Raw genomic sequence first — 23,013 nt, forward strand, 5'->3', positions numbered from 1 at the left:
ATATAAATAAAACTTTAAAATTTAACATTTTTTCTCTTATTTTTCTTATATATCACTTAATGTAACATCCCGATTATATAATAACCAATATTATATAATAAAGACGTTAACATCCAAATATAGAGAACAGTCGGAGTATGACGTGTAATAAAATTTGAAATTACAGTCATCCATAAATAAAAGAAACTGAAAATTTAAACTTGAACAGTTGAAAGGATTAAACACTACAAGTGTTCAATCAATAAATTCTAAGAAGACTACCCCACAATATCCGCAACCTCTAGCTCTTGATCCAAGGGAAACTCCGCAACAACATCTACTCCCATCCAAATGGATGATCATCGTCAAAGAAACATACCCAAACAGCACATAACAAAAAAAACAATGCAAGGGTGAGCTAGATATAAAAAGCATGTTATACAATTTAAAGTGATATACAAAAGTCAATCATACATGGTAAATCAATATCACAAGACTTATTACGTTAAACCCCGACTTATTACTTTATATCCCGACTCGTCCGGACCAGAATGATTACCGAGCTATGGCGGGTCTTGCACTCGTGGTGGCTTTATGGAACTTGAGCACTCCCGCTCTGGCACTCCCGCCTGGTGAAACTATGGGCACTCCCGCCCGGCCACAATCACGAGGTTAATCCGTTATCACTCACCTTGGATCATATGGAAGCATCCAAGGCTAGGACCTCCTGCTACTCCTCACCACATGTTCAATCCTCTCTACATGAGAAGAAAGACCATTGGAGTTTCAGGATGACCCCCAAAACTGAGCTACCATGTAATCATTCTATACAACCCCAAAACACCACCATGTATCCTCTCCTTGAGGATCATGGAATTACGTCCATGTATCATATTGTTACTTTGAAAATTAACCACAATTATGAATAATCAGATACCTCCATATTAACACAACAAATCCGACATATTTCATACATTCACATATTTCATGTCATAGATAATATTCCAAACATTGGTACATAATTCAATCCAAAAGCAAAGGAACTTAAAATTCAACATATTTGTAAAATACTATTTTGACGAGTACTATTCACTGGACACTATTGGACGAACGCTCACTCAATTTAAGGACGAACGCTCACTCAATGTGTTAAGGACGAACGCTCACTATTTGGACGAACGCTTCACTATTTGGACGAACGCTCCACATTTTGGACGAACGCTCAACAATTTGGACGAACGCTCCACTATTGGTCGAACGCCAACTATTTGGACGAACGCTCATATATTCGGACGAACGCTCACTCACTGTTTGGACGAACGCTCAATGCTGATCATTTTGGACGAACGCTCGGTTTGGACAAATGGACGAACACTCACAGATGAAACCAAGGACGAACGCTAAGAATTGAACTAAGGACGAACGCTCACTCACACTCGCTCAAAGACCGAACGCTCAACACTGAATTTAAGGCCGAACGCTTGGTCGAGCCATTTGGACGAACGTTCACAAGTTGAAGTCATGGACGAACGCTCGTAGTCTAGACGAACGCTGACGAACGCTCAAAGAGTTGAAGTCTTGGACGAACGTTTGATCGAGCCATTTGGACGAACGTCCAATGTGGCTCTAAACGGACGAACGTCCAATTTGGATCAAATTGGACGAACGCTCACTCTAGCATCGCGCGCTCAGGCGCGATATGCCAGGCGCGACTTTTCCAGAGACTGGGGCGCCTGGGCGCGACAGGGGCGCCCGGGCGAGAATTCTGCAGAATGCAGAATTCTGCAGATTTGAGACCAGAACCTGGTTTTTACCATTATCAACCTTTTTTTATTAACTTCTAACACCCCAAATCCATGTTTTATACTAGATTGGACTTACCTAATTGATTATAAACGTTCCTTATTCAATTCTTAAGGGATTCATACTCGAATTCAGCCATAAAACACCAATTTTCACCACTTAGATACTCAAAATCCAATTCTACCACTTTACACTTATTTTGATCAATTTGATGGATCTAACAAGTCATAATACAGTGGGTGAAACTGTTCCAAAGGCTCAATAACACTCTAGACCCCAAATGCTCAAAATCACTACTTCACTTCCTCTCCAAATGACAAAAAAACTATGAAATTCCAATTTCCTTCAATTCCAAAGCATACAAGATTACATACATGAATCAACACATCAATTCCAATCCAACCATACATACAACCACAATTTTCCAGCATCCTACTCATGCAACCACTATCAACATCCAGAAAATCCAACTCCCCTTACCTCTTGAAGACCTCCTAGCCAAACTTGAATGTAGTACTTCCAAACGTTCTCTGCCTCACCACTGGATGCAGCAATCTTTCTAACTCCTCAAGATGCAGCACCAACACTCTTCTTGAATCAGTCTTCTCAAGGCTTGCAAATCCGAGGCCTCCTTGTCCTTCAACAGCTCCGATTTTCACCCTCTCACTATTTTGCAGCAACTCTTCCAATCCGTAAGGATCCTCCCAACCCCTTGAATCTACCAACTCTTCCCCTTAAGAAGTAGAACCCGTGCACTCCCCAGCTTCTCCCTTTCCTTCCCTTAGTGTTGTGCCCATTAAGAAAATGATGATGATTCCTCTTGGTGGTTGGAGCACTTCAAAGTGGGAAGACCCACCATCCACCAGCTGCACCATCTGCTGTTAGATAGCCGTCTCCCACTTCCAGAAACGTGCAGCCGCCTCACTTCTTACCACCCACGGACGTGCTCCCCTTCCCCACCACTTTTTCCTTTTAAAAAGAATAAAACACCCTTGGTCCTTACAGCAGACGCCCACTAGAAACTCTTCCCCCTACTTCTTATTTTTAACACAAAGCATGGTCCTTACATTCTCCCCAACAACAACAATTTTCGTCCTCGAAAATTAAGCTTACCAAAACAAGTTGGGATACTTCTCTCTCATCTTGTCCTCTAACTCTTAGGTAGAGTTGCCATACCACAACTCATATAGCAAACTTATCCGGACAGTTCCCACCGCTCAAAGAGCTTATCTGGACAACTTCCACCATATACCAAGAGACAACTCTATGCTAACCTACATATCATGTCTCACACCAAAATCAGGTCAAAACTATTACCTTACTCACATAGCAAGAGATCCTCTCTAATTGAATGTTTCTTACTCCCAAAATGTGGCAAAAACCGCATACAATTATTTTTTTTTTTTTTTTAAACCGATACTATTGAAGGTTCCGGTATGCGTGACCGGAACTGTGGACACAGTAAGGTTCCTTGGGTATAAAACGAGGTGCTAGCCGCGTTGGGCGACATTTCGAAACGTTGAGATCTGAGAGCATCTGAGAGAGAGATCTGAGCACTGAGAGTTCTGAGTGTGGGAGCTTGCGAGATCTGAACCCCTGAGAGTTGGAGATCGGAGATCTTGAACGTGAGATCGGGAGCCCTTTCTAGCCAAACTTCAATCTTCCCGTTCCAAGGTTTTGCTCCGCCTCAAGTAAGCACTTCTTTTCTCTTATATCTTCATTTTCTTTACCCAGCTCCTCCTTCTCCTTTACTTCTTACTTCTTTTCTTTCCTTTCTTCTTTCTTGCTTCCTTTCACACACTATTTCTTTTCTGAGCTTTTATTACTCGCACTTACATTCTGCTTTCTTCTTTACTTTCCGTTTTGTTATTTTCACTTCTGCTCCTGCATTTACTTTCCTCTTCTTCTATTTTCCTTTTATTAACTAAAAATCTAAGAACACACTGCCTTAACAAAGATAAGGGGTATATCGGCTGGAAACCAGACGTTAATCTCCCCTCGATTGAGGGTATGGCAGAGACAATCGGGTAGAACAACGCCACGTACCCCATAAAAACAGAAAACTTAAAAAGAGGAATTTTATTTGTATGAACCGAACATGGACAATAATGGACAAAGACGAATGGACATAGATCCGTTTAGTAACCTTTGCGAGGACCGTGAAACAGACCAGAGACTAGACACCAAACAACAAAGACCGCCTGGACGAAGCAAACTTAAAAGGAACCAAAACAAATAAAGAAAACACTGACGATTTTTGTTTTGTTCATTTTATTTTATTTCACTATTTTTATGCTTTTAGAAACACTCTGAGAAGGAGGATGAATGAGATGGAGATGGAGAGGTACACCGGTCAGCGGTGGAAACCTACTGATGATCAGGTCAAAATGATGACCAATATCTTCAACTACGGGGTCACACATCCCAGCAGAGCCCAAGTCGTCGAGATTGCATCTCGACTCAGGGCCTTCGGAGAAGTCAGTGAATATAATGTACACTGCTGGTTCAACAATCACGGCAACCGGGTCAGGCGCTGGCAAGCGGAGATAGACCCCAGTGGCACTCAGTTTTCTCAGTTACCGCTGTACATGTATGGTAAGAACCCTAATTACCACTATTTTTATTATTTAAATTATATTATTCTTCCCCTTCTATTATTGACACCAATTTTTTTTTTTTTTTTTTTTTTTTAGAAAATGGCTGGGTAATTATGAGGGCGCCGAGGCTGCTGAATTTGTTCCCCGTTCCAATCATCATCGAAGATGACAGGGACGAACGACAAATCCCTCCACCCATGCTTCTCACATTCCGAACCAGAGCTCCCTCGACGGAGCTCTCCCTTAGACCACCACAACCCGTTCGAGAATTTTTCCGTTAAATTTTTTTTTTTTTTTTTTTTTTTATCTGTAACTTAACGATCACGAGTGATCGAATTCCGAACACCCTTTATTTGCTTTTGTTTATTTGCCTTATCTGCGTATTTTATGGACTGTAATATTTAACGATCACTTATGATCGACTCTAGAACATCTTTTATTTTAATTATCCATTGTAATAATTATCTGCCCTGCTAGTTTTATATTTTTCTAACGATTTACTTACAGGTTATCGTCTTACCAACTCAAGAGTATCAGAAGAGAAAAACCCCACAGAAACACAACCACCTGATTGTAATTTTTATTGTATTTATTTAAAATATATATATGTACTTGTTCATAAATTCATATTAATTTATTATTTCACAGTTTTTGAAATTTGACTCAGAGTTATTCTCAACAATTTTTTTTATTTTTATCAGGCCCAAACGGAAAACAGAATAAGTTATCAATGAGTTTGAAAACGCATTAAAATTATGTATAAAATTGATCAAGATTTTAACGATGCTATAATACTCGATGAGGTAAACAAAACATTAATTTTTCCCCAAACTTAAAACAACCTTTATGTTTGCAGACTCTAAATTAATCGATAGAATTTCACATTAAGGTAAAAATAACAAAGTATTAATGAACTTTGAAAACACAGGACACATACGTTTAACACAACCTGAACCGGGTGAAACTGAAAATTATATTGGCTCACAATGACATTGAAAACAAAAGACATATGAACGGGAGCCGAAATCTGGTTTAGACACATAGAGATTGATAACCCAAAAATGATACATGTTAATGAAATGAATGAATGTTTAAGGTTGAACACGACAGGATTAAAGCATTAACTTGATGACAAAAACGGTTTAAACAGTGTTTAGGCTTAAACACGAGCGATGGACCAAACATGGCACATCAAGGTTAAGACAGGGAGAATTGAACTCATAATGATAACAAATTTTTTTTTTTTTTTTTTTAACCGTAGTCATGGTGTACAATCAGAGCAAGTGCTCGAACCTGTATGCATACTCAGTCACGACATATTTCCCGGTATTAACTGAAGGAATTTAATCTCCAGGTCATACCTTACACTGTAAGGCAAGTACTCAGTATATGATACCTCGTCCTCATTTGGACATCTCTTAACATTACAAATTCTCTCAAAGTCCCTAAACCACTGATCAGCTTCATTCGAACTGTAGTTCCGTCAAACCGGGCTGGATGATGTTATAGAAAGTTTCCCAAGTTCCACACTTGGACCGGAATAACAGAAGAGAAAACACCCTGAACGGTCCTGCCACTAGTCAATCACTTTAATGAATTGCCTTTAAGTGTTCTCAGATGTTACCCTCGCGTTCTCGGCAAATACCCTTGCGGCTTCTAGATTAGGCAGGGTTATGGTATTTTACTCCACCAATGCAGCATTCTGTTGTTGCAACGCTTGGAGCACCACAATCAACATCTGATTAGAGTCAGACGGATCAACTCCCTGGGACGAAGGAGGAGAAGAAGTAGGTACCATCTTCTGTTCATACAGAAAGAAATACCATTAGCCTGACACAAACCAACACAACTTCCAACCCGAGACCAAAGTACACAATCACAAACGAAGCGCACCCACAACCTACAGGTTTCTAAGGAAGAACTGCTCTGATACCACTAATGTAACATCCCGATTATATAATAACCAATATTATATAATAAAGACGTTAACATCCAAATATAGAGAACAGTCGGAGTATGACGTGTAATAAAATTTGAAATTACAGTCATCCATAAATAAAAGAAACTGAAAATTTAAACTTGAACAGTTGAAAGGATTAAACACTACAAGTGTTCAATCAATAAATTCTAAGAAGACTACCCCACAATATCCGCAACCTCTAGCTCTTGATCCAAGGGAAACTCCGCAACAACATCTACTCCCATCCAAATGGATGATCATCGTCAAAGAAACATACCCAAACAGCACATAACAAAAAAAACAATGCAAGGGTGAGCTAGATATAAAAAGCATGTTATACAATTTAAAGTGATATACAAAAGTCAATCATACATGGTAAATCAATATCACAAGACTTATTACGTTAAACCCCGACTTATTACTTTATATCCCGACTCGTCCGGACCAGAATGATTACCGAGCTATGGCGGGTCTTGCACTCGTGGTGGCTTTATGGAACTTGAGCACTCCCGCTCTGGCACTCCCGCCTGGTGAAACTATGGGCACTCCCGCCCGGCCACAATCACGAGGTTAATCCGTTATCACTCACCTTGGATCATATGGAAGCATCCAAGGCTAGGACCTCCTGCTACTCCTCACCACATGTTCAATCCTCTCTACATGAGAAGAAAGACCATTGGAGTTTCAGGATGACCCCCAAAACTGAGCTACCATGTAATCATTCTATACAACCCCAAAACACCACCATGTATCCTCTCCTTGAGGATCATGGAATTACGTCCATGTATCATATTGTTACTTTGAAAATTAACCACAATTATGAATAATCAGATACCTCCATATTAACACAACAAATCCGACATATTTCATACATTCACATATTTCATGTCATAGATAATATTCCAAACATTGGTACATAATTCAATCCAAAAGCAAAGGAACTTAAAATTCAACATATTTGTAAAATACTATTTTGACGAGTACTATTCACTGGACACTATTGGACGAACGCTCACTCAATTTAAGGACGAACGCTCACTCAATGTGTTAAGGACGAACGCTCACTATTTGGACGAACGCTTCACTATTTGGACGAACGCTCCACATTTTGGACGAACGCTCAACAATTTGGACGAACGCTCCACTATTGGTCGAACGCCAACTATTTGGACGAACGCTCATATATTCGGACGAACGCTCACTCACTGTTTGGACGAACGCTCAATGCTGATCATTTTGGACGAACGCTCGGTTTGGACAAATGGACGAACACTCACAGATGAAACCAAGGACGAACGCTAAGAATTGAACTAAGGACGAACGCTCACTCACACTCGCTCAAAGACCGAACGCTCAACACTGAATTTAAGGCCGAACGCTTGGTCGAGCCATTTGGACGAACGTTCACAAGTTGAAGTCATGGACGAACGCTCGTAGTCTAGACGAACGCTGACGAACGCTCAAAGAGTTGAAGTCTTGGACGAACGTTTGATCGAGCCATTTGGACGAACGTCCAATGTGGCTCTAAACGGACGAACGTCCAATTTGGATCAAATTGGACGAACGCTCACTCTAGCATCGCGCGCTCAGGCGCGATATGCCAGGCGCGACTTTTCCAGAGACTGGGGCGCCTGGGCGCGACAGGGGCGCCCGGGCGAGAATTCTGCAGAATGCAGAATTCTGCAGATTTGAGACCAGAACCTGGTTTTTACCATTATCAACCTTTTTTTATTAACTTCTAACACCCCAAATCCATGTTTTATACTAGATTGGACTTACCTAATTGATTATAAACGTTCCTTATTCAATTCTTAAGGGATTCATACTCGAATTCAGCCATAAAACACCAATTTTCACCACTTAGATACTCAAAATCCAATTCTACCACTTTACACTTATTTTGATCAATTTGATGGATCTAACAAGTCATAATACAGTGGGTGAAACTGTTCCAAAGGCTCAATAACACTCTAGACCCCAAATGCTCAAAATCACTACTTCACTTCCTCTCCAAATGACAAAAAAACTATGAAATTCCAATTTCCTTCAATTCCAAAGCATACAAGATTACATACATGAATCAACACATCAATTCCAATCCAACCATACATACAACCACAATTTTCCAGCATCCTACTCATGCAACCACTATCAACATCCAGAAAATCCAACTCCCCTTACCTCTTGAAGACCTCCTAGCCAAACTTGAATGTAGTACTTCCAAACGTTCTCTGCCTCACCACTGGATGCAGCAATCTTTCTAACTCCTCAAGATGCAGCACCAACACTCTTCTTGAATCAGTCTTCTCAAGGCTTGCAAATCCGAGGCCTCCTTGTCCTTCAACAGCTCCGATTTTCACCCTCTCACTATTTTGCAGCAACTCTTCCAATCCGTAAGGATCCTCCCAACCCCTTGAATCTACCAACTCTTCCCCTTAAGAAGTAGAACCCGTGCACTCCCCAGCTTCTCCCTTTCCTTCCCTTAGTGTTGTGCCCATTAAGAAAATGATGATGATTCCTCTTGGTGGTTGGAGCACTTCAAAGTGGGAAGACCCACCATCCACCAGCTGCACCATCTGCTGTTAGATAGCCGTCTCCCACTTCCAGAAACGTGCAGCCGCCTCACTTCTTACCACCCACGGACGTGCTCCCCTTCCCCACCACTTTTTCCTTTTAAAAAGAATAAAACACCATTGGTCCTTACAGCAGACGCCCACTAGAAACTCTTCCCCCTACTTCTTATTTTTAACACAAAGCATGGTCCTTACACTTAACTTTTTTTATTTCTACTTTCAACCCATACCTAAATCCTTATCATAATATTCAATAACTATATTGTCACTTCCCAAATGTTAATATATTAAAGTTAAAACTAAATAATACCATAAACTAAAAACTAACTTTTAAAATCTAAAAAGTGTAATTTTAAAGGAATTTAATCTTATATGCGCTTGTAGGTCCTGTGATACCACTAATCTCGAAAACGAAACGAAGCAATTAACAATATTTTATAAATGATGAAATTAAAAAATAAAAATAAATGAGTAATAAAATATTTATATAACTGATCTATGCATAACCTACAGACCAAACATCATTTGTAACTGTTGCCATATATTTGAGTCATGGTCCATCTCCAGTTATCCGTTTTTCTCTTCTCAACTTCTAACGATGTAAGATTATTTCTAAACCAAGATTATTGTGCTATATAATTATATAATTTTAATAACTAGATCCATTTTTGTCTTCCAAATCATTAGTTGAACCGAATCACACTCTTCAAGAAATATTGAACACAGTTTGACGAAGAAACTCAAACATTATGATTTATTTTTTCACGTGTTCTAGACAATTTTGTGTAACCCAATGTTGAGATCAGATGATATGGAAAGGAGTAAGGGAAGAGAGCGAAGCCACATGGCTCTGAAGACTCGTTTCTGATGAGCTTCTATAGATTGGGAAGGTTTGTGACCATTATATCTAATGTCAAATATGTGAATCATGGGATCGGCTGAACCAGATGTTATGTAAACTCCATTTGGGGACCAAGCTTGATTTATCAGAGCTGACTGAGACTCGCTGCTTTCTTGCTTCCATCCAAAGCCATGAACTTCTGACCTTTTTGATCTGATGTCAAATAATCGAAGCTGTCTCTCAGGAGTCCTAAAATGATCCATGAGTTTTAGGATGTCAGTATAGCTGAAATGTCAAAGTTGATTCCAAAGACACATGAAACTTACCCGGTTTGAACCATGAATAGATTAAAGTCACGGGGATTTGGCAGAACACTCAAACATTTACTATCAACTTGCTGCGTGAAATCTTTTCTTCCGACACGAACATCGTACCCCAAGATTCTCTTGTCTTTGCCAACAGACAACACAAGTGACCTCTGCTGCATACCACATACTCCCATGACGGCTGAAGAATGAAGATTCCTGTGTAATGTCTCTGGCTTCCATTTGTTCTGGCCATTCTCACGCCACAATACGACAGCATGGTCAGTTCCTGCGGTTACAAAACTGGCATTCTCCCGAGGCAGAAAAGCAATGCTATTTATGACACCCGTCACGTGAGGTTTGTCCTCTAAGAAACTTACATGGTTTGCTCTCTGTCAATTACATACATCCATGTTTTGCATAACATCAATCTCTATAAAGGAAAACAACATTCTAAACCAATTTTTATTGGGGTCAAAGTTTGTATCTCACCCCATCAGCTTTTACTCTACCGAAGTCCGTAACTGATACTTGAGAGTCTCGACCATCAGCACTATATACCGAAAGCAAGCTGTTTCCGTCTGGGTGCCAAACTATGTCTTCCGGCCATCTCTGCTGTGGGGATATACAATTTGTACTTTTAAGAAGACAAGCTACTGATCTACAAAATCATGATGCCAGAGATAAAATTGTGAAACATATCATTTTTCTATATCTTCATATATAGAAGAACAAGTTTTAATAAGTGAAGGACGCACTGACCACATCTATATGGAACATGTTCACGTGATTTTAACCGTGAATGTTCTGTTTTATATGGGAAAGGACCATTATAGCAAAAACCAGAGACATTAAAATTCATCTGTATGGTCTTCTGAAATAGATTGTTTGATTTCTGATAGTCAAACATCTATGTAGCTATAACAATATAAGGACAATTTTAAAACAAAAAGGCTCAAAAGAAAAACGAAGACATACTGTGATGAATGAACTTCCCACAAGTTGACCACTCCATCCAAAGCACTGCAATCATTCACAATCCAAAAAGAAGCAAGCATCAAATTATGTAACAGACTTGGTTTTACCAGGTAAAATATTAAACGGATGATAAAGAATGACTCAGAAGTTATAATTCCATTATAAATGTGAAGGTAGTCTTCTAGGATAAAAGGAGCTTTCAGACCACTACTCCACTGATTGGACAAGGTTCCCTATAAAAACTTTTAAGAGATAAAAATAAGTAGAAAAAAAATAAATTGACTTCTTTATTAATTAAAATCAGTTTAAGTTACAAAAAATTTGGAAAAACTAGAGAACTTCTGCAAGTCAATTTCATTTCTTTCTCTCCTATAGAAAAACATATCCAAAATGCACTTTTTCACCAAAAGCTGGGAGAAGACAAAGAGGTACATGACCAGTTAAAAAAGCGACTTATTCATAGTCAGTTACTTTAAACAATAATTTAGTTGAATTTAACCATGATTGCATCATAGATGCAGAAGACGTGTATACTTCTTCTTTTTTTCCTTTTCTGTGGGTTTGCAAACTATAATCCTAACACATCTCGTAGTATTATCATTAAATAAAAAACCATAATCAAATCAAAACATGTGCAAAATGCTTTCACGAAAAATGGTATTCTAAACCTGGTGACAAAGTGGTGATCATTTACAGGACACACAGCAATACATCGCAATCTCCTCTTGTGTTGACTAAGGAAGTGATTGCTTGCTTGATAAAGCACTGGTTCTGGTGAAGAACTTTTACATATCAAGGGAATCACTTCCTCAGTGGTCTCTTTCTGTTCTGAAAAGAAAACGAATTTCATGCCAGAGTCAGACTAGTTATCGATATAAGTGACCAAATTTACACAAAAACAACAATTAAGTTACCAAAAAACTTCCTTTTGCTCCCTCTGCCTTGGACTTCAATGTTTTCCTGCTCAGGAGAGATTCTCCGATTCTTATCAGACTTTACTTTTGACCAAACAAAAGAAGGAGAAGGTGGCAATGGTACGGAATGCGAAAATTTTGAACCCACGCGAAGGTGGTTTTTGGAAGAACCGTCACTTTTATGAAAAGAACCGGTTTTTGATTCACGTTCTATCTTCACTTGCTGAGTGTCAACATGTGATGAACTTGCACCAGTTAGACCTCGTAAACGAGCCAGTTTTGATTTAGATTCCAACAAACTCTTTTCTGCTTCCTCAAGCTGCAAATATTATCCAAACATACAATCATCTCATGGTTTTCCACACAAAGATTCAACCTTTTTGGGATTTTCTTTGAATAAACAAGGTCCCAAACAAGTTCAGATCACTTTCCTCCATCAAACAACTCACACAACACTTCTTTCACGTAAAACTTCTCTGTGTCTGTCTCTTTTCATTAAAGAAAAAAAAACTTTTTTAAACAAACTCTTGAAATTAGACTTAACAACATCATGCAATATGAGGGTACCAACAAACCTGGGAGTTGTAATAAGAGATATAATAACGGAGGTGTTTGACTTCACGGGTACGGTGTTCGATGAGAGCCAGCAATGCCTCTTCGTGTTCTTGCCTGCTACTGACGACGCCGTTTTGGTGGTGTTCCGTTGGGCTGGGATGGTGTCCCATTTTGCAATGGCAGTGATAGAAAGAAAGTGGTGACTGTTGCTCTTCCTTGGCTTCAAAATTTGAAAGAAACGCTGTGTTATTAAACGAAAGTGGTGATTAATTGTGTAATTAAGGTGTGATTACTGATAATTAGGGGAAATAACTGCCAACTACAACACATGTGCAAAATAAAAAGGGGTTTTAACTGATCATTAGGGAATGTAATAGGCCACTACGAGACAGGTGCAAGATAATGATAAATTTGTTTTTGCTTTTCTGTAATGAAAGAAGTGTATCATATAATTTTTTAAATTTAGTAATATCTAAGTTTTAATGCTGTAGTTAATATATATGTATGAAAGTTTCACGGGTTTTAAATTTGTATTAAAGGATTATAAAAGTGACATAAAGAGGTAAAAATAATAATTGTTTTAGGGTTTTTTTAGTTGTTTTAATCTTAGAAAAAGTGGGAGTGATTTTAAAAAAAATTGGGGTATATATAATAAACTTGAAGGAACTCCTCTTTGGTTGCATACATACTTATATTGACAAAAATACTTGTCTATCCATTATTTGCAAAAAAAATAATTTAAAATTAAAATTAAAATTATATTTTATTAAATTTAATTTAATTAAAAACGTAATTAATTTATATTTTATTAGATTAAATTTATTTAAAAGTAAACTTTAATATATGTTTAATTTAATTTATATTATTTTTTAATTTTATTTAAATTTTATTTTAAAAATTTATAAAAATATTTTTTTAAAATATATGTGAATATCTAAAGTGTTTTAAAATATCTGTAGATTTTATTTTTGTCCTGCTTGTTGTCATCTCTAATAATTACTTATGTTTTTTTTTCTTCTGTTTCTTTTAATGTAGTATAAAATCAAAGTGTTTTTTTCTTCTTGTAAATACTAACTAGTTTAGTTAAAAACAAGTTCCTCGATAATAGTTTCTTATATGGTATGTTCTTAAAAATTGGAAGGTTGAAAAGAAAATTATTTAAATTTTTTTTATTTCGACTTACAAAAATTAAAGGTAGATTAATCTAACTTTATTTTAAATTTTATGAGAAAATGGCTGATTTTAATAGTAAACGTTAATTAGTATGTAAAAAATTGTAAAAGTTAAGTGGTATTATACTTCAATTTGATTGAATAAATTAGGTTTGATTTTAATGTTTTTATTTTGACCTTTGTTGGAATTGTTTGTGATACTTTTATTAAATATGTGAAATTTTAGTTATATGTTTAAAAGGTCGACTTAAAGGAGACGTTAGACTGTGTTTCTATATAAAAAAAAAAAATTGCTTTAGTAAGTATAATTCTACGTTGGATTGATATTTTTGATAAAGTTATGAAAAACGTGAATTGTGGTTACATAACGTTTTCTACATTTAAGCACGAGTAAAAAGAAAATAAATGTATGAATTTTTTTTTTTTTTAAATTGTACTTTAGAGTTGAATTAGTTTTCTATAAAATATTTTAATATAACGAGTTATGAATTTGATTGAAAGCATATTGTGTTTTTTTATAGTATTTGATTGTTAGTTGTTTTTATTTAATTTGGTTTTGTAAAGTTACATGTATTTTGATTCGTAGCTAAACATATTGTTTTGTTTTATTTCAATAGTAAAAATATAATCGTTATAATAATTCCGAATGTCGTAAAAAGTCTGTTCTATAATACTGTTTCTATATATTGTGTATTATTATTTGGTAACAAAGCTAGAAAAAACTTACACAAAAATAACTGTCTGAAAGAATGTTTGAAAGTGTGGTATCATTTCTCAACGCATCTTTAATTCCTCTTCGTTTATGTCCCAAGCGTTACGAGGAAAGAATTTTTTAAAGTAAGACTATGTTTGAATTTTTTTATGAATACTTTCAGAAAAAGAAAACTATTTTTTTTTCTTTATCTTCAAACAAAGAATAAGTGCCAACAGAGTTAGCACTATTGACGGCTGAGAAACAAAACAGTGGTCGGCGGAATTTGGTATGGCTACAAGAATCTTAAAGATTGCAAATGCAACAAAAATAACAATATCCGAATTCCAAAATAATAAAGATGTTCCTCGACATTAACCTTTTTATAGACAAAAACTGATCCCATAAGAGCACAAACGCCCCACAGTCATAAAATTAAAAGGAAAAAAAAATACATATGAACAACAAAATCTGCATTAAAGCCCCTTGAAGTTGCACCCCAGAATTATGACGGGAGCTAAATGCAAATGTTGACATTGTCCTTTGACAGCTAACAAATTTTGAACTTCTCTATGTTGTGAGAAGATTGAAGGACTCCATGATGGAAAAATTCAGGGAAATAAGGAAAGTTACTACAATAATGAGTTACTTCATTCTGGTTATGTACCTTAGCCTCAGAAACTTGTGTTCAAGGCTCCTCTATAGGCAAAAAAATTGTGAGCCCTTTTCATTCCTGGCTCTCTCTCATAAAAAGAAAATGTCAATATACAGACTTTTGGGTTGGCATGGCATGACATAATGGTGCAGTGTTGAAGAGTTAGTGCCCAAGGAAGGCTAAATTGGTTAGTTTTTTGAAGTGTCTATCCCATTACCACACTCTTCTCCACTTGCCAAAGCTGAAGGACTCCCTTGGCTTCGATTCTCCTCGCCGCCGACGCGAGATTTTCCGGCTCGCAGTCTGATGTTGGCACCCATGGGGAAAGGTTCCTGCACTCACGAAAGGATTGATCAGTTTTATCAGCAGAAGAATCAGATATAAAGAGTCCCTCTAAATGAACAAGCTTGATTTACCGGATCACCGGCATTTGGGCCATCAGTATGGAAGAGGATAGGACGGCATCGCTTGTCTTCGTTCATCAGGCTTGAGTTCTGGAAATGAGCAATGAGAGAAGCTTTTCCTTGAATTCGGGCATATGCCAGTGAGGCTACTTTTTCACTGTTAAACTTCTCCCATTTTTTCCCATCAAAAGCCTGCAAAACATTTCTTCTTTAGTTCTATTAAACACAGGGGACTCAAAGTTCTCAGTTCATAGACAAATAGCTCAAACTAACCTGATGGAAAGGGATAATTTGACCAGGATCAATCATGTTTATGAATGCATAGCCAACATTACATTTGTTCTGCAACCATTTAGAATCAAATTAGAAACATGTCACTATTTCTTCTCAAAAGGAAAGCAATCAACCAAAAATACTTACCTTGAAATCAATCGGTAAATACAGGAAATCGTAAGTTCCCTTGCATTGCTCATCTATTGCAGCAAGAAGCATTTTTGAAGTATACCTACCAAACCAACATCAAATAAAAACAGAAGCAGGTCAAATCAAGAGACTGATGCAAGAGAGTATGAATTCTTTACTGTCTCTAAATTCTGATTGATCAAGATAAAAAGAACATGGCAAATGAGCAGACATGCATAAATGTGTCCGTGGAAACATTAGCAAGAAAGAACTAAGACTTCAAAAGAAAAGGGCAATTGCCAAATGCTCAGCTGCCAGCCTGGATAAATCATTAAATGTAAAACATCTTTCTATGTCAACATTTGATAAATCTTAAAATAATCTATAAAAATAAAATAATGTCTTTAAGGAAACTAACAGTTTTACCAGTACAATATTCAGTTGAAGAAAAAACACCTAAGCAAAAAGAAGTTAGATAAGCTGTGGTGGCAATTAACATACTTGTTAGGAATATTTTTTATCATAAGGGTAGTTCGGCTGTCTTCCCCACGCAATATACGACCTAGATCAAGCTCGTATTGCTTCTTGTCAACATTGTTGGTGCTTGATTCGTTTCTACGGTGATAAAGGTTTCTCATTCGGTCATTGGTAGTATCAAATTTTGACATTGAAGACATGGGATGCCTTGCAGGGAAAACATGAGATAACTGCTTAGGAGAGTTCTGCCCTGCAGTGGATGTCAGTTCAGTGCCACTCCCACCAACGTGAGAAAACACATTGTGAGAAGGAAAATCCAGGGGATGCAATTGCCAGGAACCATGAAAACCTCCACTCCCTAGAGAGCCCAAGCGAAAACCAGAAGCATCAGGGGACCCTCCCAAATAAGAATTTGGCCTTTCCCAGGGTGAGGCTGTAACAACTGGTGCTGATCCAACATGGTGGTCCATCATATGTGGTGTTCTCAGCAAATGTGGGGGTGTTCTAGCAAAGCTTGATATCTGTGGAAGGTTTGGAGAACAAGCATCATTAACAAATGATGGTGATTTCTGCCAAAGCACATTATTCGATGAAGGTTGTTGTTGCAAATCGGAGCTGTTCCACATATGATAAAGTCCATGTGGGCGTATGCCATTTCCTAATGAGCAAAAATAAACCAACAATGTCACATCAGGATTTAAATGTAAAACTGTTAAATTCACATTACGAATTTGCTCTGTTCTGCTTACAGTTGCCCAAATCTAGTTACTCTGAAATTGGCAAAAAGAGCGGAACTTGAGATGATCCGTATTTAATTTGGAATTCTTAATCATGGCTAGTCAGGACACTCAAAATTCATTCAAACCAATAGTTTGGTATGTAGTAATTGATTAATATTTTTGGGGTATTTCCAAAAAAGAAAGAAGATTTTAGGGGTTATTAAAAAAACAAAGGGAATGTGTGATCCTTAGCACCCGATTCATCATTGTAATGTTTTAAATTGCTAGGATGCTTTTCAAATAAACAATCTTAACCTCTGCAGTGATTTAGCCACTTCCTGTAACAATTTTCTATTGACAGTAATCATTTCAAAAACTGTTGCACGAAAAGGAAAAATTATACATAAATCTCTTAGCACATAAAAATACGAAGCACTAACCTCCCGCATTAAATTCTGCTATGTTCCCAGTTGAGCCCATTCCCTGAATATGCCTGCCATCAGAGGCTTCTGTAGCTCCAGCACCTGTATTGTTAGCCAAGTTGCTAATGGTGCTAGAAAAGTTATAAGGACTACCATTAGCTAAACTATCACGGTACTCGGGTAAGGAATGAGGATGAAATCTTGAACTAGATGCAAATTTCATTGCATCAATATAGCCATTAGACTCAGAAACTCCAGACACCTTTCCAGCAGATGCCCCTCTCACAGTGTTGTGAATACTAGAGTTGTTCACATTAATGAATGAATTATCCATAAATGCATTAATAGGTTGTCGCAGTGCAGATTGAAACCTCTGATTATATCCATTTTCCAAGACCCCAGATCCAATTACTCCAGAAGACCCTGTTGCTGTAAATGATGTCTAGTGAGACCAAGAAGAATTGCTTCCTAAGAAAAAAGAAAGTGTAAGGCATATAAAATCTTACCCTTTGGTCTTAATGGTAAACTGTCCATAATACTCTGACCCAAATCTCGCTCATCTTGGCCCTTATGTGACTGGTGCATCAAACTACAAAAGCAAGGTTACCATGGTTGTTAACTGAAGAAAATAATTTCTTAGCAGAACTACTTTTGCATCCAGGTATCTATAAAAACTTTACATTGCATTAACCGTAAAAGTCAATAGAAAAATGGCAGTAATCAAAGATTATACAAGTAGACATGCATATCCAAATTAAAATCATTCTGTAGGCAGACACAAATAAAGGAAAAAGTCACATAAGCTACTACAAATTAGAGAAGAAATTAAGTCAACAAAATGAAAAAGAAAACAGCGGGTATAGCCAGCAAGTTTCAAACCTAGGATGGCCAGGTTCAAGCTTGATCTGCTTCCCAGCAATGTCAATCTTATTCAAAGCACGAAGAGCAGATTCCGCAGCTCGGACATCATAAAACTCAATAAATTTGTGATGATTCAGTTCTGGATATTCATAAATCTGAAATTAAGGACAAAATATGTAAGTAAGCTTGCATTATCTTCGAATAACACAAGCAACTAAAACAGGGGGAAACCAACCATGAACAACTTACTTCTTTAATTTCTCCATAAAATCCAAAAATCTTTTTAAGCTCATCATTTAAAACAGATGAATCAAGTCCAGATAGCATCAGCGTACCGTGGCCAATATCCTTCTCTGGAGCATTGACCTAGCATGTCTTCAAGTTAAAATACATCTATAACCAAAATATAAAAGGTAGGCAAAAAAAGCAACTGAAATGGCAAGGCACGTAGTTGTAATACTAACTGCTAACATGATAAGAACAACAATAACAACCAGTTTTATTCTAATGACAGAAAAGGAAATGGAATTATGCAAATAGGATAGTTATTAATATTATACCTTAGGAATTGAATAATGTATATCAAGTTTCCTAGACCTCAATGGCCTATTTTGAAGTGCTTGCATTGCATTTTGTGCTGCCCTTAGATCATGATAAGAAATCATGACAAACCCACGATGCTTACAGGCTGTATAAATGGTTCGGATATCTCCATATTGCTGTTAGAACAAAGATAATAGTTCAATCACCTTTTATGAATAATGGTATGAAATGCTACCAGAAAAATCTAAGATAACATCATGCAGCAAACAAGAAAGTAGACGCACCTCAAAGAGATCCTTTAGCTCAGAGTCTTCAACATTGCTATTAATGTTTCTAACAAAAAGTGTTCTAGAAGGCTGTTCACCAAATGGAAGTTTTCCTTTAAAAGCTCCAAAGAAACCATAATCTCCATCAAGACCATTCATTATTTTTCCTGAACTTAAATGTTCGTCTCCTTCCATCTCCATGCCTCCGCCACTGCTAAACAGATCAAAATCTTCAAAATCATCAATTGTTTTGGCATGAGAACTGCATCCTAACTCGTCAACAACACCAGAAAACAGATCATCTTCATCAGGAAGGAGATTCCCTATAGTGTCAGCCTCCATTTCTTTAAGAGATTTACATGGTTCCTCCGGGAAACCAGCAGTAATAGTCCTATCAGACTGAACATCATTTCCAAATAACCGTACTGCACCAAGATATGCAAATAAGCAGACAAATAGGATATCAATTTAGTTAAAGTAAAATCAGAAAAACATAACATAAAAAAAGTCAATAGACAGATGAAAAGACATGAAAGAAATACTTACACTTTCGGCTAAATATCTCAGACATAGAGCTCGAGAATAAACTACTTTCACAGGGGCCAGCATTGCTCACAATCTTGTTCCCAATTAAGCCATATGAGGTAGATGCCGACTGCAGAGATGCATCAGAGAATGATTTGGGGCGATAATTCAATGATTCCTTGGAATCTATACTATCCCCAGGTAGACTAGCCTGGGACATCAGCAAGCCAGCTTTTGCATTTACATCAAGGGGTTGTGTACTGTTCAAAATGCTTCCTGGTGATGCTACCATTCCATTGCTTCCTGATAAAAAGAAAACAGAACAACTTACTTATCCAACAACTACTACTGTGTTTTGCAGATAAAAAAATACTGTATTTGGCATACATGTATGACAAACACACAAAATTTGAGGGGATAATACAACCTTCTAAATTAGCACAATAAGATGAAATCCACAAATCACATAGATAATATCTATATCAAAAGCACATTACGAGTTCCAATGCAGCAGAAAGCAGTATTTATCTTCATGAAACTACCCTTATTTTTTCAGCTAAAAGCAATGCCTCAAATAACAATGTTGCATGAACTTAGTTGTAGACTAATGCATTCCTTATTTCAGTAAAAATTGCAGCAATTAGGTGCGAACTAATTACCACAACCAGGAAAAATAGTTTATGGCTTGACATGAATCACTCGTTAAAACTTTACAGTACTTTACTATATTGATCGATAACTGATGATCATTATATCAGATTCTGGTGCAACCAAACATTTACATATTGTTCAAAGAAAAAAAGTGACGAAAATTGACTAAAATATACCAAAATGCTCAAGTATAATCAATTAAGCACCATAAAAGGAAATAATATTACTTTTAGAATTTCAGTGATTGCTCACATTATAACCAATTGCTAGTTTACATTGCTAATCACTTGTCCATGTGCACCCAAACATTAACAAGATGTAAAAAACAGAAGGGAAAGAAACATTGGGTAAAAAGCCCTAAAATGGAAATGTATTACCACATTTCAGAATTGAGATCCGAGCTATCCTATAAAGAATACAGAAATACACAGATAAAGAAAAGTTATCCTAAAATCAAACAAAAGCGACAAATCAATTCTGAATAGTTCATTAAATGTCAAAATAATAAATATTCTTTACGTAGAAATCTTGGGTTATTAATGAGGGTATTGGAGGTCAAACCAGTACTACAATATCTAGAACTGCTTTTGAACAAATAAAGGATTGATCGGTCCTCACCTTGTGGGTAATGATCATTAATGGATATCGGTTTCCGTAATCCAACATTCCTCTGCCCAAAAAACAAGTTTAGAAAACCAACGATTCATAAAGGCAATAGCATTGAAGGTCAGAGAGAAGATAAATAACATTTTTAAAAAGTGGGATATCACAGATCTGATGATCATTAAATTGTTGGGGTCACATTTTAACAGTTCACAAAAAACTAAAATGACGATAAATACCTCAGAACGAAAGGAAACGTCTTCAAAAAAGTGGGATGAAGCAGAAACGCCCCTGCGATCCATGATTTGAAAAGGCATCCTGCTGCAGCCTGAGTCCCGAGAAACTGAAAAAGGAGCAGTATTGTTGAAAAAGTATCCGCTTGCTAGTTTCCTTGAACTATACTCATCCTTATACATTCAAAATAAATTGTAAGGTCATTTGCTTGATTAGTGAGCGTGAAGAAAACAGTGAACATGGCACTCTAATCAAAACAACTGATGCTGAACCCCCCCACCCAAAAACAAAAACAAAAACTTGTTGTAAAAATCGGAACATTTAAGTGATCTTAAGTTATTGATTATTATAAAAAATAAGTGGGGGAGAGAACCAGCTAATTAAACTATGCCAAGGAGATCAATGAAAAAATAGTTGTATCTTCAACTAAAGACCACCGGAAAGGGTATTTAGTGGGGGGAAAGAAGAAAACTTGTAGCTTACCTACCAAATACCTAACACAATCGAACCATTTTGGCTGCTAAGAAAATGCAGGAAATTGAAACAAAAACATCCATAAAAATTATGAAAACTCCCATTCAACTGCGCATAAATAAAAACTGTCACTTTCCCTTTAGGAAACCAACCAAAACAAACGAAAAGAAAACCGCAATCAAGCTTAAGTTTTCAAGTTTCCACCTTCGTAAGGGAATTTTACAGGAAAAACCTTGAAGATGAACAGATCAAGTGCAAAAACTCAATTTTTCGATGGATGAATAGGTGATGATGAACTTAGACAGCTCATAACACCAAAGTAATAAACATCATGAGATAATTCCAAAATTGCTATTTAGAAAAAGAAAAATACACAGATTATAATATTCCAAGCAAGAAAGAAATCTTACCTCAATTCAAACACCAACTCTCCAGCACAAAAACAAACTCCAAAATCCACCTCACGGAATCCAACTACCTTCTCATACGACACTTTTTAAAGGAGAGAGAAAAAGGGGAAAAAATGAATCTTGCAGGAGGTCTAAAACATGAAGAATTCAGAAACAGGGGATCTCGTGATTTTTTTTCAAAAATCTCATCTCCCCTCTCTGCATTGCTTTCCCTGCAATCTCACTCAGAATAAAGCGAAGAAAAAAAAATATCTTTTGTTATTTCTGGTTGTTTCCAGAGACCCAAAACAGTGGCAGAAAAGGGAAACAGAATCAGAATTCAGAGCTCAAATCGAAAAATTAATGTATTCCGGCCAACATAGGGCAACTTTCCGGCGAGATTAAGCTCGCCGGTGACGCTGTGTGGTTCAGAGAGAATCAGACAACCCAAGAAGAGAGTTTTAGAGACTTGTGACAGAAAAAAAAAAGGAAAAGAAGGAAAGAAAGAGGAAAAGTGTGTTAGTTGGCTTTAATTAAAATAAATCAAAGAAATTAAAAAAGAAAATATTTAAGAATCAATAATAAATACTAAATACGCGCTGGTCGTGTTCTGCGTGTATTTTTCGGTTTGAAAATAAAGTGAAAATTAAAGACCGCACATGACACAACTTTTGCTGAAAACAAATGTTACATATTAGACACTTATCCTATGTATTCTAATTTCTTTATTCTTCTTTGTAATTTTTTTTATTCCATTCTTTTCTTCTTCCATAAACTTTATAAAATTACTTTCATTTCGTACCAAACCTCCCTTTTTCTTTCGTTTTCTCATTTTTCAAGCTTTGTATATAAACATGTATCTCAACACTCTTGTATACATATAATTATTAACAATCATTTAGGTTTTGGAATCTCCATGTTTATTTTATACTATAAAAAATAACTTTATACTGCGAAAATTAAAAGTATTAGTTAATTTTTTTTTTCAAAAATTAAAATTGTAATTGTAAGGTGAAATTT

General features: G+C 36.6%; 2 protein-coding genes across 5 annotated transcripts; both read right to left on the bottom strand.

The window, feature by feature from the left end:
- Positions 1-9,638: 9,638 nt before the first annotated feature.
- On the bottom strand, positions 9,639-12,709 carry LOC108340082 (uncharacterized). Its single transcript, XM_017577311.2, has 7 exons — positions 12,526-12,709; positions 11,951-12,269; positions 11,705-11,864; positions 11,037-11,081; positions 10,551-10,719; positions 10,080-10,450; positions 9,639-10,002 (listed from the first exon to the last, which is right to left on the bottom strand). Exons 1-7 carry the CDS (start codon positions 12,673-12,675, stop codon positions 9,684-9,686), a joined length of 1,533 nt encoding a protein of 510 aa, XP_017432800.1. The 5' UTR covers positions 12,676-12,709; the 3' UTR covers positions 9,639-9,683.
- Positions 12,710-14,690: 1,981 nt separating this feature from the next.
- LOC108346270 (protein MEI2-like 1) lies at positions 14,691-22,522 on the bottom strand. Of its 4 annotated transcripts, XM_052878416.1 has the most exons (16): positions 22,015-22,521; positions 21,136-21,239; positions 20,912-20,963; positions 20,671-20,699; positions 19,664-19,945; positions 19,136-19,542; positions 18,869-19,027; positions 18,558-18,674; positions 18,327-18,463; positions 17,954-18,036; positions 17,466-17,876; positions 16,331-16,964; positions 15,848-15,932; positions 15,701-15,769; positions 15,440-15,619; positions 14,691-15,355 (listed from the first exon to the last, which is right to left on the bottom strand). In XM_052878416.1, the coding sequence occupies exons 5-16, from the start codon at positions 19,932-19,934 to the stop codon at positions 15,212-15,214; spliced, it is 2,697 nt and encodes an 898-aa protein (XP_052734376.1). In that variant the 5' UTR covers positions 19,935-19,945; positions 20,671-20,699; positions 20,912-20,963; positions 21,136-21,239; positions 22,015-22,521; the 3' UTR covers positions 14,691-15,211. The 4 variants fall into 4 exon arrangements, with proteins under 4 accessions (XP_052734376.1, XP_052734369.1, XP_017440802.1 ...); XM_052878409.1 differs by lacking the exon at positions 20,671-20,699 and having other exon boundaries at positions 17,466-17,870; positions 22,015-22,522; XM_017585313.2 differs by lacking the exon at positions 20,671-20,699.
- Positions 22,523-23,013: the final 491 nt, after the last annotated feature.

The sequence above is a fragment of the Vigna angularis genome, chromosome 1 (genome assembly GCF_016808095.1).
Source record: "Vigna angularis cultivar LongXiaoDou No.4 chromosome 1, ASM1680809v1, whole genome shotgun sequence".
Lineage (NCBI taxonomy): Eukaryota > Viridiplantae > Streptophyta > Magnoliopsida > Fabales > Fabaceae > Vigna > Vigna angularis.